The 18,793-nt window shown below is 42.9% G+C and overlaps 1 protein-coding gene across 1 annotated transcript in view; it reads right to left on the bottom strand.

The window, feature by feature from the left end:
- The window catches only part of ak4 (adenylate kinase 4), a 46,783-nt gene that overhangs the window by 23,169 nt on the left and 4,821 nt on the right, over nucleotides 1-18,793 (bottom strand). The window contains exon 3 of the mRNA XM_033028298.1: nucleotides 3,600-3,719. Coding sequence (XP_032884189.1) covers nucleotides 3,600-3,719 — 120 coding nt within the window. The remainder of the gene's footprint in view (nucleotides 1-3,599; nucleotides 3,720-18,793) is intronic.

Below are 18,793 nucleotides of genomic sequence, written 5' to 3'. Positions count from 1 at the left end.
GAATCCTTTGCAGCTGTTAGCGGCATGCGGTCGACAAATTGTTATGTAACATGTTACGATGCAGTCAAGCCCAATCCTATTATTGATCATCTCCATTTCTCTCAATTAATCGTTATCCTCCCTATCCCAAGAGCATTAAGTCCAAGATTCCCAGGGCCGGTTCTCTGGATACTTTCAAGAGAGAGCTAGGTAGGGCTCTTAAAGATAGCGGAGTCAGGAGATATGGGGAGAAGGCAGGAACGAGGTACTGATTGTGGATGATCAGCCATGATCACATTGAATGGCAGCGCTGGCTCGAAGGGCCGAATGGCCTACTCCTGCACCTATTGTCTATTGTCTATTGTCTATTGATTTACTCACATTTGGAAAAGCATGGAACTATTAGAAATGGTCAGCATGATTTTGTGAGAGGGTATCATGTCTTAAGTACTTGATTGAGTTTTGTGAGGTGTCGAAGATGATTGATAATGGTAGGAAAGTGGAAGTTGTATGCATGGAATTTGACATTTGACAAGGTCCCTCATGATAGATCCATCCAGATGATTCAGGATCAGTGAGTTGGTAGATTAAATTAAAAACTGGCTTGGCCATGGAAGACAGTGGTAAAGAGGTATTATTCTGATTGGAGGTCTGTGACTAGTACTGTTCAGCAGAGATCATTGCTGGAACCTTTTTGAGATATATAGATATATATATATAGATAATTTGTACTAAAATGTTAGTGGATTAATTTGTAAGTTTGCAGACAAGCCAAAACGTTGTGGAGCTGTGAATATTGACGAAGGTTGTCAAAGGACACAACAGGATATAGATCATTTGGAAATTTGGGTGGGAAAATTGATGGGGTTTAATGTGGGCAAGTATGAAATGTTGCACTTTGGGAGGTCAAATGTAAGAGGAAAGTATACAGTAAAATGTAGGATCCTTTGGAGCATTAATGTACCGAGAGATCTAGGAGTGCAGATCCATAGCTCCCTGAAAGTGGCAGCACAGTGATGGCATACGGCATACTTGGCTTCATTGGTGAGGGCATTGAGTGTGGAAATTGGCAAGTCATGTCACAGCTGCTTAAAACTTTGATTAGGCCACATTTGGAATATTGTGCACTGTTCTGTTCACCACACTCCAGGAAAGATGTGGAGGCTTTTGAGAAGGGATCATAAGAGGTTCACCAGGATTTTGCTTAGATTAAGTGGTTATCTATAAGGAGAAGTTGGATAAACATGGATTGTTTTTCCTGGAGAGTCAGAGGCTGAGAGACAACATAATAGAGGTATATAAAATTATGAGTGACATATATACAGTAGTCAGAGTTTTTACCCTAGGTGGAAATGTCAAATACCACAGGGCATAGCTTTGAGGTGAGAGGGAGAATGTTCAAAGGAGAATTACAAGGTGGTCGGTACCTGCAACATACTGCCTGGAGAGGTGGTAGAAGCAGAAATGATAGTAACATTTAAGAAGCATATGACACATGAACAGGCAGGGAATGGAAGAATAAAAACTATGTGCAGGAGGATAGGATTAGTTTAATTTGGCACCATGGTCAGCACAGATATCATAGTGCATACCTGTATTATTCCGTTCTAATTGCAACATAGTTATTGCTGCTCTGAATGCACTGCAATGCATGAATCAATTCAGTATGGTGACAAAAGGTATCGCAGATGCTGGAATCTCAAGTAAAACACAAAGTGCTGGGGTAATCTGACCTGCTGAGTTACACCAGTATTTGTGTTTAGTCAAGTACAGTATACAATCTTTTTTTAAGGTACAGCACTTTTTCATGCTGACAGTAATTTTAATGACTGATCTTAGGCTGGAGAATACAAGGATAAGAATAAGAATTGGTCAGAGAATCTAAAATAGAAAACAACAATAGCCATCAGGCTATTAAACCTGGCTCGGACAAAACTCTGATTATTAGCAACCACCCAGTTTATTTATTCATGTGTGTATATATTTATATCATGGTATATGGACACATTTATCTGTTTTGTAGTAAATGCCTACTATTTTCTGTGTGCTTAAGCAAAGCAAGAATTTCATTGTCCTATACAGGGACACATGACAATAAACTCACTTGAACTTGAACTTGAACTTGAACATTGCATGAAATCTAGATCACAGCTAAGGTTCACTATCTGGTGCAGGACTCGGTAAAATGTCCAAGTTAGGACCCAACTTTTATCATTATGGCCTTGTTAGGATTTTAAGAAATTGCCATTACACGTGCATGATTTACAAATGGTTTTAGTTTTCTTGAAGTAGGAGAAATAAGTTACTACTTCTTTTATGACTATCCAACAATTGTTGCTGAACTGGCTGTATGGATATTTGATAAGAAGAAGCTACAGGTCAAACTTGCTGTTACATCCCATTCTCAAATAAACTGTCCTCACAAAAAGTAAATCCTATTTGAAGCCAATAGTCTAAATAGGATGTGCAGAAAAAAGTTTAACAGAGAAAAAAAAACATACTTCAGCTATGTTCTGATCATTTCAGGATTTGAAGCCTGGAATGGCATTGGTTTGGGTGTTTACCAGAGAATAGAAAGCATGTGTTAAACATCTGTCTGAATCAGATACTGGTCATAAAAGCAATATTTTCTTACAACCAAAGAACAGTACAGCACAGAAACAGGTCCTTTGCCCCATAACATCTGCGCTGAAAATAATCCCAAGTTAAACTCATCTCCCCCACCTACATGTGATCCATATTCCTCCATTTCCTGCATGTTCATGTGCCTATCTAAATGTCTCTTAAATGCCAGTATTTTATCTGCTTCCACCTCCATCCTTGGCAGCATGGTTTTGGTCAATACACAGTGTGGTGCAGCCTGCATGAGCAACTTATTCATGTTTTTAGTTGTTATTTCATAGTCTTTCAATCAAACAGTCCTGGCATTCCTTCATAAAGAAATCAAGACTCATCATATGTTCATGGCAGTCCAGGCACTGTGGCCACTGGGTGCCTCCTTGAAAAATTACAATATCCCCCAGACTCGTGGGATTCCCTGGCCCATGACCATTCAAGATGCAGATTCAGGATGGCATTGAGAATTGTCAGTGGACCAGCACTAACCTCCAGTCATCAACCACACATGGAGTCCTGGCATGAAGAGCAGCAAAAGCACACCACCTCCCACATTGCTCACTCCACCTATCTTGTCAGTACCTGTTGTCCCACCCACAGCACAGCCTACAATTGCCCCATCGGAACCCCAGAGAATGAGTGGAAGCAATTCACCATCAATCCCAAGGGAGCATCTAAGAGAAAGTCACACAATATGTTTCTCCTCCCTGCAATGACATAGGAGAGAAATTAATTTGCCTTAGTATCTCCACTCTGATTTAATTCTGCAGAGTTTAAAGCTATGGATTGCCTCGCCTCCAGTTCTTCCTCCCTTCCTCATTTAAAAACCTGTTGAAACCCAATCTTTGCATCATCTAGTCACCATTTCCTGATTCACCTTTCGTTCTTTACAACTATGAAAGTTTCCCACACCTTGCTGTTTGACCTTTCACCCAGATCGCCCAATGACTCCTGGGACCGTGATAGTATAGAGCTTAAAACATACAAGGAACTGAGGCACTTGCCATCTAGTAACCAGCTCTGTTTTCCCATTGACTTAAGCTTTTCCAGCATCAAGTGAGTTGTTACATGATCCGGCACCAAATACCCTCTTTCCAGATAGCGTTTTGCCAGGAGCTCAATTTCTGTAGATTGTAAAGAGAAAAGTTCAGTTTTAATGTGATGGGAAATAAATAGAATGAAATGGCAATTTTGATATATTAACATCTAAGCCGCTTAAACTTTCAAGTATAAGAGAAAGTCATTTAAATTTATGTTCTGTGATTAGATTAGATTAGATTAGATTCCTTTATTGTCATTCAGACCTTTCGGTCTGAACGAAATTACGTGCCTGCAGTCATACATAAATAACAAAACACACAATAAACACAAATTAACATCCACCACAGTGAGTTCACCAGGCACCTCCTCACTGTGATGGAGGCAAAAGTCTTAAAGTCTCTGTCTCTTCCCTCCTTGTTCTCCCTCTGCGCTGAGGCGATCCAGGCTTCCGTTGTTGTGACCCCGCCGGATGATACTAAGTAAGGTGCAGACTGGACCTTTAACACTGATTTCAGGACCTCTTTGCTTGGAGCTCGTGTTCAAAAAATCTAAAGAAATTGTTTCCCCCATGACATTCTGCTCAACTCTTCAATCACCTCCAGCATCCCCTCTCTTGCAAATGGCATCCACTTGTATAAGTGTCGGAGTTTTAATGCCAACCCTTTTTTCTCCATCCTTCTCACTAACCATGAACACTGGCACTTTTTCAGGTGAAACGAAAACCTCCTTGTCCATGTTTTAATTTAGTATTCGGTATGCTCTGCCTCTGATGCAGGTAATACTTTGCAAAACATCTGCATTCGGTGTTCAAGTGTGACCTTGAACCTCGCCACTTATCACTGCAATTCTCCATCCTGCATCCATGCTGACGACGCTCCTATACTCTTGTAATGAAGCTCATGCTAAGCTCAGGGAGAACGGCACCTCACCTTCCAACCTGGCACATTTCAGTCTTCCACACTCAACTGTCGTTTCAAAGGACAATTTTACAATTTTACCAATGCCAATCAACCTACAAACCTGTATGCCTTTGGAATGTGGGAGGAAACCAGAGCACCTGGAGAAAACCCACACGGTCACAGGGAAGATGTGCAAACTCTGTACTGACAGCACTCGTGGTCAGGATCGAACCCGTGTCCCTAGTGCTATAAAGCAGCAATCATTTTGCCACCCTAAATGTGCCACTGCACCGCCCCTAATTCACACCAATAGGGTGAATGTATCATAGCCGAGAGGCAAAACCATTACTAATTTTTCCCCTCTTATTTAAATGTTCTGAGGTTATTTGTCTTCCCCACTGAGATCAGCAAACTTAATTAAGGATGACCTCAGATATGAGACATATATTAAACAGATTGGATAAATGATTATAAAAAGGACTGAAAGATAAAGCCTCCAAGAATACTGCATCAATCAAATATTTGCATATGTTTCTATATTCCCATTTTTATTGAAATTACATTGGCCACCAGTTTATAACTTTAAGCCTGCACTGCAATTCAATTAGATCATACTGTAGTTGATCTGCTGTAAGTTCTATTTCCCGCCTCAATTCCATATCCTTAATACCCATATATATATATATAAAAGAGAATCAGTATTTGTGTTCATATTACAATTGATCAAGCCTTGGCATCTTCCACCAGCGGAGAGCTCTAGATTTCCATTGCACATTTTTGTGCAGTAATGCCTCTTGCCATAATTCCACGCAAACCACAAAATGCTGGAAACACTCAAGCAAATATGTGAAAAGAAAACAGAGTTACTCTCTCAGGTCAAAGACCTCTCCTTAGAACCTGCTCTGACAAAGGAACTTTGACTTGAAATTTTAACTCTGTTTCTATTTCATGAAAGTTTCCAGCAGTTTCTGTTTTTATTTCAGATTTCCAACATGTGCAGATTTTGGGATGTTCATGACTTTTGTGCAGTTTAGCAAAGTTTAAGGTTACAACCTGTTTGCCTGTCCCATCCCATCAAAGGAACTACTTTATTTCTTTCCTAATATATCCCTTACTTTAGCACAAAGCCTCAGTTCGATCTCCTTTTAAGTGAACAAATACAAGAATAACTTGCAATTATATAACAACTTTAATATGTAAAACATCCCACTGTATTACATGAGTATTAGAAAACAAGGTTCGGCAATATGCCATATAAGGAAACACTAGAGTATATTAACAAAAGAGATTGTTTAATGAGCATTTGAGCGGCGCAAGAGGCAGAGGTTAGGAAGGAATCGCCAAACCATGGAGCTCAGATAATTGATGGCATGGTTGCCAGTGGCAGAGTGAGTGAAATCAAGGAGACACAAGAGATCCAAAATTATTTCTGAGTGTTCAGCCAGGTCTGAGAGAAATTGTGATTCATTGTTAGTCAACAAATGTAGGGGTGACAGTGGGCCCATGGGATTCGTGAGAGTTAGGCACAAGACCAAACATTTTCAGATGAGCTCATTTTTGAGAGGGGGATGGGAATGCATTGATACAATTAAAATAGCGGTAGCAGACAACCCGTTAATCCTATTCCACACAATCTGTCATTAGAATTTAATGCTTTGCTTCTTCTTGGTGAATGTGCACTACATCTAGTCCAAGATCAACATATCTTTCCTGAATTGCAGAGCTTATAACTGAATGCAGTATTTTTTTCATTAATTAACATAATAAGGCAGGAACACTAGCAATTTCACGCAAGTTCAGCATCATTATTGAACTGTGACATGGTTTTGAAACATAATCTAACTCCAACATCAATTGAGTCTGTGGGTTTATGACATAATCAAGTCATTTCCAGAGCATTGTTACTAATACTGTATTAACATTTGTTCCAAATATCTTTAATTACTTGAATTTAAATTCCATTGCTACTGTGGTATGACTAGAATTCTGGTCTCTAGTCTTGATCAGAGGATGCAATTTTGGTGACTTAACTGCTAAGCTAAAATACTCAAAATTGCAGTCCGTTAGACGCATGTCCTTAATACTCTTAATTGTAAAGAGAGATAAGGCCATGGCTTTTTATTGTTACAATAGTACTATATCTTCACTGAAAACAACACTGGGAAGGAAGTGTTTAAGAAGGAACTGCAGATGCTGGAAAATCGAAGGTAGACAAAAATGCTGGAGAAACTCAGCAGGTGAGGCAGCAACTATGGAGCGAAGGAAATAGACGTTATTTTGGGTCGAGACCCGTCTTCAGACTGATGTGGGGGTGAGAGGGCGGGAAGAAGAAAGGAAGAGGCGGAGTGTGGGCTGAGGGAGAGCTGGGAAGGGGAGGAGAAAGCAGGGACTACCTGAAATTAGAGAAGTCAATGTTCATGCCACTGGGGTGTAAACTACCCAAGCAAAATATGAGGTGCTGCTCTGCAGAGACCACTCCCTCCGTAGCTCCCTGGTCAATTTGTCCCTTCCAACCCAAACCACCACCTCTCCTGGCACTTTCCCTTGCAACCGCAGGAAATGCTACACTTGGTGCTTTACCTCCCCCCTCGACTCCATCCAATAACCCAAGCAGCCTTTCCAGGTGCGCCAGAGATTCACCTCATCTCCTCCAACCTCATCTATTGCATCCGCTGCTCTAGGTGTCAGCTGCTCCACGTCAGTGAGACCAAGCGTAGGCTTGGCGATCGCTTCGCCCAACACCTCCACTCGGTTCGCAATAACCAACCTGATCTCCCGATGGCTCAGCACTTCAACTCCCCCTCCCATTCCGAATCTGACCTTTCTGTCCTGGGCCTCCTCCACGGCTAGAGTGAGGCCCACCGTAAATTGGAGCAGCACCACATATTTCGCATGGGTTGTTTACACCCCAGCGCTATGAACATTGACTTCTCCAATTTCTGGTAGTCCCTTCTTTCCCCTCCCCTTCCCAGCTCTCCCTCAGCCCACTGTCTCCGCCTAATTTGGAAACATGAGGAAGAGGAACAGTAAAGGTCTGTGGTTGAGCAGGGGGGTGCAAACAGCTGAAATATTTGTTTGAACCCTATGTTTCTGCCATGATGTTTATTTCACTTGTATTTGAAGATTAAATGTATCCAAAATTTAAGGTGGGAGGGGAGTGATTTAATTGGAGCCTGAGGGGCAAACTTCACATCGAGGGTAGTGTGCATATGGAACAAGCTGCCAGAGGAGGTAGTTAAAGAAGATACTACATAACATTCAAAAAACATTTTGACAGGTACATGGATAGGAAAGGTTTAGAGGGATATAGGTGAGACTAAAGTAGATGGGCATCTTGGACAGCATGGGCAAGTTGGGCCGAAGGACCTGTTTCCACGATGTATGACTATGACTCTGTAAGCACTTGAGTAGGGGTTATATATAGCTGTCGTTAAGGGTGTTGTTAAGAGTTGTGTGTTTTGTATATTGATTTCCTGGACTGATTCACCCAATTCAGCCTTGCCATAATGGGAACTACAATGTGCATTGTCTCTGTTTGATTGGCTGTCGTGTATTTATCCTTCTCGTCTACTGAGGGTCTCTGTGCTCTGTACATTGTGAGCCCTACAGGTCCAGCACTGCCTGCTGCGTAGTGCTATCCAGAAGCTGTACTACCTCTGGGCCCCTTGACTTGATTTTCTCAAAGATAGCTACATTTTAAAGGGATGTAGTTTGACACTGCAAACTGCCTGTGAAAGTGTATTCTGACACAGAGAGTTCATGGACTATAAATTACCCAGAATGAGAGCAGTCTGAACCTAACGGGAATCTAGTCCATATTTTTGTGGTTACATATTTGTTTCCTTATGATGGAGTAGAATCTTTCACTAATAAGTCCATGCATTCCCAATACCAGCTGCCTTTCCCCTGAGCCCAGACATTCTAGTAGCAATAATTTCTAATAATTTTAAACATTTCTGGCAGAATATACCACATTCCAAGATCCATTTGTTATCATCGAGTTGCTGCTGCCCTTTGTGCTTGCTGATCTCCATTGGTTCTTGGTCCAGCAAAACTGGCCTCTAAGAGTTCCATGTTTCAATACTGGCCTCTTGCGCATCCTTCATTTTAAGCAGTGTAGGAAGGAACTGCTTAGATCTTAAACTTGGGAGTTCATTCCCGAATACCTTTTGGCTCTACTAAAAGATACTGCTTAGAAATTTACCTGCCACCTTGATCTAATTGACCTTATGTGGTTTAAGGTATGTGATTATTTGATCATCCTCCTATGTTATGTGTCACGATACTTCATTAAGCTTACTATCCAAACTGATGTTGGACAGAGGGAAGAAGTAAATCATTCATCTTGTCAAGCCTACATTGCGATTCAATTGGATCACATAATTTATACGTGTACTTCATCTAGTGATCTCAGTTCTTGCCTAATCTTTATATTTCCAGCATCTACAGTTAACTTGTGTTCTCCAGTATGCCTTGGGTTACAGATCAAATTCCTTTAGCTATTTAAATTCCTTCCTGTACTTGTCTTGCAACCAGCTTTTGGTGATTGCAACACACAAAAATGGATCACACACGGACAGATGATAGGTGAGAAAAGAGACAACCTACTTTTGTTCATCCCTTCAGGAAGAATTATAATCCTGCATCTGCCAATTATTGTATCCAATTGTTTTTGGAACACTTCAATTTTTTTATCTCTACTGCTCAGAAACCCAATCCATATTTTGAAAATATAAGTTCTGAAGAAAACTTATTGAAATAAATATCACCATGATGGGATTCAACAAGGGTGGCACAGCGGTGGTGTTGCTGCCTTACAGCACCAAAGACCTGGGTTTGATCCGGACCACAGGTGCTGTTTGTATGGAATGTGTACATTCTCCCTGTGACGTTAGTGGTTTTTCTCCAGGATCTTTGGGATCTTCCCACACTCCAAAGATGTACAGGTTTGTAGGTTAATTGGCTTGGTATAATTGTAAAATTGTCCCAAGTGTGTGTAAGGTAGTGTCAGTGTGCAGGGATCGCTGGTCGGCATGGACCTGGTGGGCCTGTTTCCGCACTGTATCTCTAAACTAAAATCTAAATTGTCTCTATGACAATTTCATACAATTTAGTTTAAGGTACCTTTTGGCTGAACTGTTTTCATGTTTTTCATAATCCTTCCCACATGCCTTAGGGATTGCACTGGATACATTGCTCAATGCTTTCTTTGAATGGAATCGTACATCGTTTGAATATTTTAATTTAATTGCATTCAGTTGTTTTTGGCTAGGTAGCCTTGCATTCTTTCGTGATTGCTGCTCTTCAAAGCCTGGTTATGTTGAGAGTCATGTCTCTCCTGATTCCTGGATACTTATTTTATTTTATGCAACATTTAACTTTTCCATCTTCACTAATAACCTGAAAGCTAAATTTGCTGAGTTTTTCTCTTCTCTGCCTAATTAAAAGCCAACATTATTTCACAATCTATTCAGCTCCAAACAAACCATCGCTAATTTTAATCAGGTCAATAATTTGCTCCCTTTAATTCGTTACTTGAATAGCTTGTTTTTAAATATGGGATGCCAAGATTTTATGTATTCTTTCGGTGAAATAAGTTTAGGAAATAACTATGTTATGCAACTGAAGTGGGCTGCTCTCATCCTGGAACTGAGAGCTCAGATGTTCTTGGTCAATATTGGCTAGCATTTGTGGCCATATACTCTTTCACCAACACCCGCATAGAGAGATACATTACTACTGAGCAGTAACCCTGGCATTCCATCTCTCTCCGTCTCTCCCCATCCAAGCTTTTCTTTTTCACCCAGTTTCCTTTATCTGAAGAATGGTTTCGACCCGAAACGTTGCCTATTTCCTTCGCTCCATAGATGCTGCCTCACCTGCTGAGTTTCTCCATCATTTTTGTCTACCTTCGATTTGCCAGCATCTGCAGTTCCTTCTTAAACATCCTTTATCATAATTACTTTTTTGCATGTCATTCATTGTTCACAATCAATCACAATCACAATAATACTTTATTAGCCAAGTATGTTTTGCAACATATGAGGAATTTCATTTGCCAAGTCAGTCATACAATAAAAAGCAACGGAACACACAAAACACAAGGTGGGGCCCAAGATCAATCCGAGGAGGCCTCCAGCTCCATCGATGGTAGGCCGCAGAGCGACCGGAGAATGCGATCCGAAAAATAATCGCATCTCCGGCAAGGTAAGAAACTGGGAAAAATGTTTCCCCCTCCCTCAACCCCGACCCCTCCACCCATATAAAACAAACCGGAGAACATTTACACAAACTTTTAACACATACTAAAAATTAAAAAAAGACGAAAAAACTGACTGTTGGCGGGGCTGCCAATGGTGTGGCGCCCCGGGTGGTAAAATGTTGTGTAGTACCTGCCATAACTACCTCCTCTGGCAGCTTGTACCATATCTCTCAGGATCTTCAGGTCTAAGTCCTTGATTCCCTGAAAACTACTTGTGAGAACACAAGTAGATACTGTGGTAAAGAAGGTGTGCAGTATGCTTGCCTTCATCGGTCAGGGTATTAAGTCAAGAAGTCATGGTGCAGCTTTACAGGACTTTGGTTAGGCCAGATTTGCAGTACTGTGTGCAGTTCTGGTTGCCCCATAATAGGACAGATGTCACGGCTTTGGAAAAGGTGCAGGAGATTCACCAGAATGCTGTCTGGATTAGAGGGTATCACCTATAAGGAGAGGGTGAACAAACTTGGATTATTTACGGAACGTCGGAGGCTGAGGAACCTGATAGAAGTATATAAAGTTACGACAGGGATAGATATGGTAGACAGTCAGAACTATTTACCAGGGTGGAAATGTCAAAAACTAGAGGGCATAGCTTTAAGATCAGAGGGGGAAAGTTTAAAGGAGAAGTGCTGGTCGAGATTTTTTATACAGTGGTAGATGCCTGGAATGTGCTGCCAGGGCTGGAGTTGGAAGCAGATAAGATAGTAGACTTTCAAATAGGCACATAAGGAGTATGGATCAAATGTAAGTAGGAGAATAGTTTAACTTGGCATAGCGTTCAGCACAGATACTGTGGGCTGAAGGCCCTATTCCTGCACTGCATGTTCTGTGGAACAATTCGGTTATGAGCAGAGACTGGAGGATCTAGGTCTTTGCTCCCTGGAGTGGAGGAGGTTAAAAGGGGACATAATTGAGGTATATAAAATTATGAGTGGCCTGAAAATGGCATCAAATGAATGGAGAGGTAAACGCTGAAGGTAGATATTGTAAGGAGTTATGTGCTGGCTTGACAGGACTTCAGATGGCAGGTTGTGGTAGTTGCGGGAATGCATACAACAGGAAGTTGAATGTGCGCCTGCTCTCATCTTTCTTTAACTGATGAGGGCATTCACCTGCTTTTAGCATTGATGCAGACTGAAGGCAACCTCCAGCCACACCTTCTTGGCTCACTGTTCCACCCCAACCCCCCAGGGCTTGGCAGCAACTCTTTTCCCCATAGATAAAAATAACATAAACAGAAACTGTGCAGTGGAATTTACTTCCAGGTTTCAGAGAGATACCGTCAATATTAACACTCAACTGCAAAAACCTTGTCAGTTTAGTAAGTTAACGAGGTGGGGTGACAATATAACGTTGAGAAAAATGCTTTTACTTAAAGCAAAGATTCATTGAGGGACGTCAAAATAATCTTACAATGAATAAAATATACAATTACTTTTCCCCAATATTCATTATCCCAATTCTTATGCCTGTGTGTGGATGAAAATTATCAGAGTTAGGACTCTGCATTAACCCTACTGCCTGGTATAAATATATCATAAACACCCTTTACTGTTATAAGGGTACATGATGTCAACAACAGACATCATGTACCTGGCCCTCAACTCATCTCTGCAACACCTGGATAACAAGGACTACTATGTTAGACCTTATTTATCAACTATAGCTCGGCGTTCAACATCATAATCCCATTCAAACTCATGTCCAAAAGCCTGGACCTTGGAATCACCACCCCCCCCCCCCCCCCCCCCTGCCATTGGGTCCATAACGTTTTAACCCACAGACCACAATCAGTGAGGATAGGTGGTCTCACTGGCAATACCTCCTCCACATTACCTCTCGACACCAGTACCCCAAAAGGACGTGTTCTCAGTCTTCTACTATACTCCCTATACACTCACAACAGTGCGGACAAATTTGGTTCCAATTCCATTTAAATGTACGCAGATGACACCACTATGGTGGGCCAGATCATGAACAATGATGAGAAAGAGTAAAGGAAGGAGTTAGAGAACTTAGTCCTGTGGTGTCAGGACAACAATGTCTCCCTCTATGTCTGCAGGACGAGGGAGCAGGGTGGAGTACATGCCCCTATCAGCATCAATGGTGCCAAAGTGAAAATGGTTGAGAGCTTCATGTTCATTGGTATTAACATTATGAACGATTGTCGTGAACTAACCATATTGAAGTGACAGCCAAAAAGGCACACCAATGCTTCTACTTCCTCAGAAGACGGAAGAAATTTGACATGACTCCAATGACTCTTACAATGACTCATGCGCCATAGAAAACATACTGTTTGGTTGCATGGCGCTTGGTTTTGGAACATCTCTGCTTAAGACTGCAGAAAATTGCTAAGAGTTGTGGATGTGAAGGGTTGTGGAGTCCAGTCTACCACACAGACCAGATTCCCCACTATCGACACACAGACTGTCACAAACATATTCTGGCCACTGATCTACTGTCTGTGAGCAGTGGGCCTAGGGGAGAGAGATAGGAGAAACAAAAATCTGTGATAACCCCTGCCCCTTCATCAGGGCCGGCCTTAGGTTGGTGCGGGGCCCAATTGGGAACAATTTTGGTGAGCCCCAGGTTCCCAGCCAAGGTCTGTCAGCCCTGTTATTTAATATATATTATGAAATTGTACACTAAGGTGTTATGGATTATACACTGTCTTAATCTCTCCTGCTCTCGTCTGACTGTTTGTACATCCACTGGCTTCCAACCTTTACCGTAGCTGCTAATTACCATTAAACTGCATTATTCCACGCGTTATTTAACGAAGGTTTACTAATATTCTCTATGGGCTCTGTGGTTGCAACCAGCTCCTTGCAATCAATGTTTCAGTCTATGGTCAGGGAGAATGTCATCCCTGTACAGCTCCCTCCCGATGGGTGGGAATGAAGGGTGGGAATCGGAAGGCCCCGAGGTTGATGATGGGAGAGATCGGGGAATGTGACCTGCTGTCACGGCCACCACGTTTTCGCCACACCACTGCTCCCAGCAGCATCTCAAGCTTCAGCCTGGTGAAGCTGATATTGACCACTTTTTTTCCGACACACTTGTTAGTTACTGCACATACCAATCGCAGCCGTGGCTTACCACTGGGTCCTGTATTATGCACACACACACACGTTTTGTGTGCGAATGGGGGGAGAAGAGGACGTGAAGTTTCTGTTGATACGATGGCTACAACAGGCCTTTGGGACTGATTATGTACTAACCAGGCAGTGTACTTGGGTACGGAAATAATCGCACTGACCTCTATGCAAAATAATTTCACTGCACCTTGGTAGACGTGACAACGAAGGAACTATTGCGTCCACACATTTATGCATGTGAGGGTGTGGCGTAAATCAAACTATTCCATTTGGTAACTGCTGCTTTTGGGAGCGGACGGTGCTGTTTGCTTCAGATGCACCTTGACTGACTAATAGTAAGATTAAACAAGAACTTACCAGTTCGAAGTTTGATCGTTATTTTATGAGGAGTACATTGAGGGAATACGTGAAGAACCCCGCCAGGACGCATGCGTGTCATTCTTCAAAGCAGCGGTGTGAAATCACAGATAACTGTAATGACTAAACATAGTAAGATTAGAGAAGAAGATACCAGTTGAGTATATGATCAAGGGTGGGAGCGGAGGGCACGTATTCCCTCAACGTACTCCTCATAAAATAACGATCAAACTTCGAACTGGTAAGTTCTCGTTTAATCTTATTATTTTACTTCGGAGTCACGTGAGTGACTACGTGAAGATTTTAAAGCTCTGTGATTTCATGCCGTGGAAACTAGTCCATGCATCACATCTGCCTTGATGATTATGGGAAGAATAGTATTAACATTATTAGACATGAATTCGACGTTGAAATCAACGATAAATTTATTAACACCAAATTATAGCCCCTATTTATGGGGTAAAATTATATTACAGAACTTAAAATTGTCTCTGCAAACGTTCCAGGTTTAATTACTGGTTTGTGATAAAATTGTTGGAAAGTTTTCTCCGTTGACCATCCTGCTGTCTTGAGGATTTGGTCCATCGGAACATCCAACTGCATAGCTGCCGATGTAGCTGCAGCCCTGGTGGAGTGAGATTTAAAAATGTTAGTATCCACTCCAGCCTTTATTAGGACCTGTTTCAGCCATCTCGAGATGGTCTGGACTGTCACTTTTTTGTGTGGTTGTTTGTTCAAAGGTTCAAAGGTTATTTATTGGTCACATACACCTAGGTGTAGTGAAATGCTTCTTGCCAATGCAGCACATAAAGAAAGAATACAGACATAACATTAATAAGAGATTTAAACATAAAGAACATCCCCCCACAATGGCTCCCACCATGAGGGAAGGCACAAAGTCCAGTCCCCAACCCCAGTTCACCCATAGTCGAGCCAATTGAGGCCTCCACAGTTGCCTCTACGGAGGCCCGATGTTCCTGGCCGTTCTCGCCGGGTGATGGTGCTCCGGCGTCGGGAGAATCCTCCCAGCGGCTTGGGACACCTGGAACGGCCGCTTCCGTACTGGAGGCCGCGGCTTCCAAAGCCGACAAGGCCGCGCCGGTTGGAGCTCCACAACTGGCGATCTCGTCGCGAGATCCCAGGCTCCCGGTGTACAGTTCGGCGCCGCCGCCCGCAGCTGGCCGCTCCTCAGACCCGCAGCTCCGCGATGTTGTTCCCGGCGGTCTTCAGCTCACCGGAGCTCCAGCGCGGCGACCCGGACAAGGCATCGCCCGCTCCATGATAGCGCTCCAACGCTGTGCCGCTGCCGAAGCCGTGGTTCTGGGCGGTCCCCGTCAGGAAACACCGCTCCAGGCCCGCTGGTAGGCCGCGAGGACGGGTCGAAGCTGCAGCCCAGAGAAAAGCTGCCTCTCCGACCAGGTAGGGACCCTGAAAGGTAGTTTCCCCCTCCCCCCCCCCCCACCCCCCACATAAAAAAGTCTAGAACTCCAGAAACAAAAACACTTTAATTAACTAAAAATAAAAAAAAGATGAAAAGACAGACAGCTGCTGGCTGGGCAGCCGCGCACAGGTCAGCGCCCCCTGTTGGTGTGGCTGATTAAAAGTGCCATTTCTTTGCATCTGTTGATTTTTGTATACTCCATATATAATAGTAAGTGTCTTACTATACAGAGACGATCATCTGTCGGGTAGGCCCTAAATTCTATTTTTAGGCCTGCTGACCCATGTCTGTTCTGCTTGACTAATTCATTGATGTGAAAAGTTAAGTTTCCAGATGAAGAAGTAATGTTGTCCAGTCTTAATTTATGTAGCGACTGTACCCTTTGTGCCGTGACCAAAGCCATCAGCATGACTGTTTTCAGTGTCAGTTTCTGTAGGGACAGAGCTGTAGCTGGAGACCAGTTCCTTAGCATGGTCAGTACAATGCTCACATCCCATATTTGGGAGTACCTGGTTCTCGGGGGATTGACATTAAAAATTCCCCTCATAAGTTTAGTTACCAGGGGGTGTGTCGCAACAGAATGCTGCTCTGTTCCTTGCCATAGGTATGTTGACAGAGCACTTCTGGCGCAGTTGATGGCACTATAACTGAGCCCCTCATCGTAATGGAGGCCTGCCAGGAATTCCAGAACAGACAGGATGTTCATTGATCTGTGGTTGATGTTGTTGTTGTGACAGTACATTTCCCATTTCCTGATGTACACCAGGTACTGTTTTTTGGTGGACTGTCTGTGGGCCGCTGAAATAACGTCCACTGTTCGGTCCGTTAGTCCCAGATGCAGTAGAGGTGTTTTTAAACTCTACAAATTAATAAGTTCATATGGTTATGACATGGGTGGCTTTCTCTTGTTACGGGATGAACCAGTAAATTTGGTCTATTCCGGATGGTGATGCATGGTTCTAATACCATGTCCAGTATCACAGGGAACCATGGTTGAGTAGGCCAATCGGGTACTACCAAAATACCAGACGCAGAATCTTGCTGTATTTTCCTTAATACCCGACTGATGAGGCAGAAAGGAGGGAATGCATAAATAAACAATCTCCCCCAATGCAGCGAAAATGCATCTGTCGCCGCTGCCCCAGGGTCTGGTTCCCATGAAACATAGTTTGATAACTGGTGATTAAGCCTGGATGCGAATAGATCGATATCTGGTGTTCCATACCGTGCTGCAATATCAGCAAATACTTTTTTATCCAACATCCATTCTGTGTTTTCATTAAATTTGCGTGACCTGGTGTCTGCCACTAAATTTAGTTTACCTGGTAGGTAGGTAGCTGATATCCAAATATTTTTCTGGATACACCATTGCCAAATTGTGTTGGCCAGATTGTCACATGATTTGATTTGTTTCCACCCATGTGGTTGATATATGCTACCACGGTGGTATTGTCAATTTGTAGTCTAACATGCTGGTGATATAACCCAGAACAATATGACTTAAGGCCATGGAATGCACCCAACATTTCCAGGTAGTTTATGCCCAGTGTTTGTAATAATGATGCCTCCTGTGCATTCCATCTACCTCCACAGCTGGAGATGGAATTGGTAGCACCCCAACCAAGTGCACTGGCATCAGTTTGTAGTACCATAGACGGGTTGCTGATAATGATTGGGTTGGAACAATGCCGAATGTTATCTTTCCACCATTTTAGTTCCATTATGGCCTCGGTTGGTAGCTTCATTGGTCTGTCAAAATGACCACCATTAATTTTGAGTGCTCGTATTTTTGCCCTCTGTAAATTTTTATAATGTAAAGGTCCAAATTGTGTGGCTGGAAAGGCAGCCACTATTTTGCCAATTATTCTTGCTACCAATCTGATGGATGGTTTACTGATGTCAATGAGGTTACTGCAAGCCTCTGTTAAGGCTGTAACCTTTTCCTTAGGCAAAGTCACTGACATGTGAACTGAGTTAATGGTGAACCCCAGATAATCCATTGTGGTAGAAGGCGTTAATTTAGATTTAACTGGATGGATGATAAAACCCAGTTTTTCAAATAATTGTTTTGTGGCTGTTACCGTTTGTTTAGCCAATTCCAAAGTTTTGCCCACAATAAGTATGTCGTCTAGATATGCCATCACCATGTGTTTTTGTTTCCGCAGAAACGCTAGGGCTGGTCTCAAAATTTTTGTGAACAGCCTGGGGGCTGATGTTAGACCATTAGGTAGTGCTCTGTACTGCCCTTAATACTGTAGACTTCACACACTCATAGTCCAGACTGCTTTCAACAGACAAAGACGAGTACACCTCCCGTGCTTTACCCACAAGGACACACTGCAATAGCAAGGTTCACACGTTCCTAGGCCACTTCAAGGACAAAGCCACCCGTTCAAACACTGTGAAAAACTTGTCCACATCCTTCTCACTAAACGGGGGAACCAGGCGGATGTTCTTGCTCATATCAAACTCCCGTTCCCTAGAAGAAACCCGGGAGGCATCCAACTCTTTCTCCCGCAGCCTAATCTCTGCCCTCTTGGTTTCCTCCTCAGCCCCATGCAGCTGAAACTCTGCTCTTTTGGTCTCCTCCTCTGCTCTTTTGGTCTCCTCCTCTGCTCTTTTGGTCTCCTCCTCTCTCATTGCCAGCTCTAACTCCTTCAACCTAATGACTGCCTCCATGTCCTGACCAGGCTGAACAGAAGGTGGGGGACTGTCTGCACAGCCAGGCAAAACCCCACCCTCCACCAACGCAGCCCACAACACCGATTTAATGGACTGTTTCTTTGAATGCTTGTCAATAGGCACGTCATAGTTCTCTGCCAGCAAAATCAAATGCTCCTTCGTACATCTATCAAACAACTCCCGACTAGGAGCCTCAATAAAGTCCTTCCCTTTAAACCATTTCAAATGTAGCACCAAACCACCAGCTAAACCCTGGGCACCAATGCTACCTCAAACAGGGAAGAAAAAATTCCCTCACAACACAGACTGCCTCAAAGCAGGGAAGAAAAAATTCCCTCACACACACAGACTTCCTCAGTCACCAGAAGCCTACCAAAAAAAACCCCAAAAACGTCTAGGGTCCTCAAAGCTTAGG

Source organism: Amblyraja radiata, chromosome 10 (genome assembly GCF_010909765.2).
Source record: "Amblyraja radiata isolate CabotCenter1 chromosome 10, sAmbRad1.1.pri, whole genome shotgun sequence".
Lineage (NCBI taxonomy): Eukaryota > Metazoa > Chordata > Chondrichthyes > Rajiformes > Rajidae > Amblyraja > Amblyraja radiata.
Note: the sequence above shows the minus strand (reverse complement) of the source record. Positions and strands in the feature narration are given on the sequence as shown.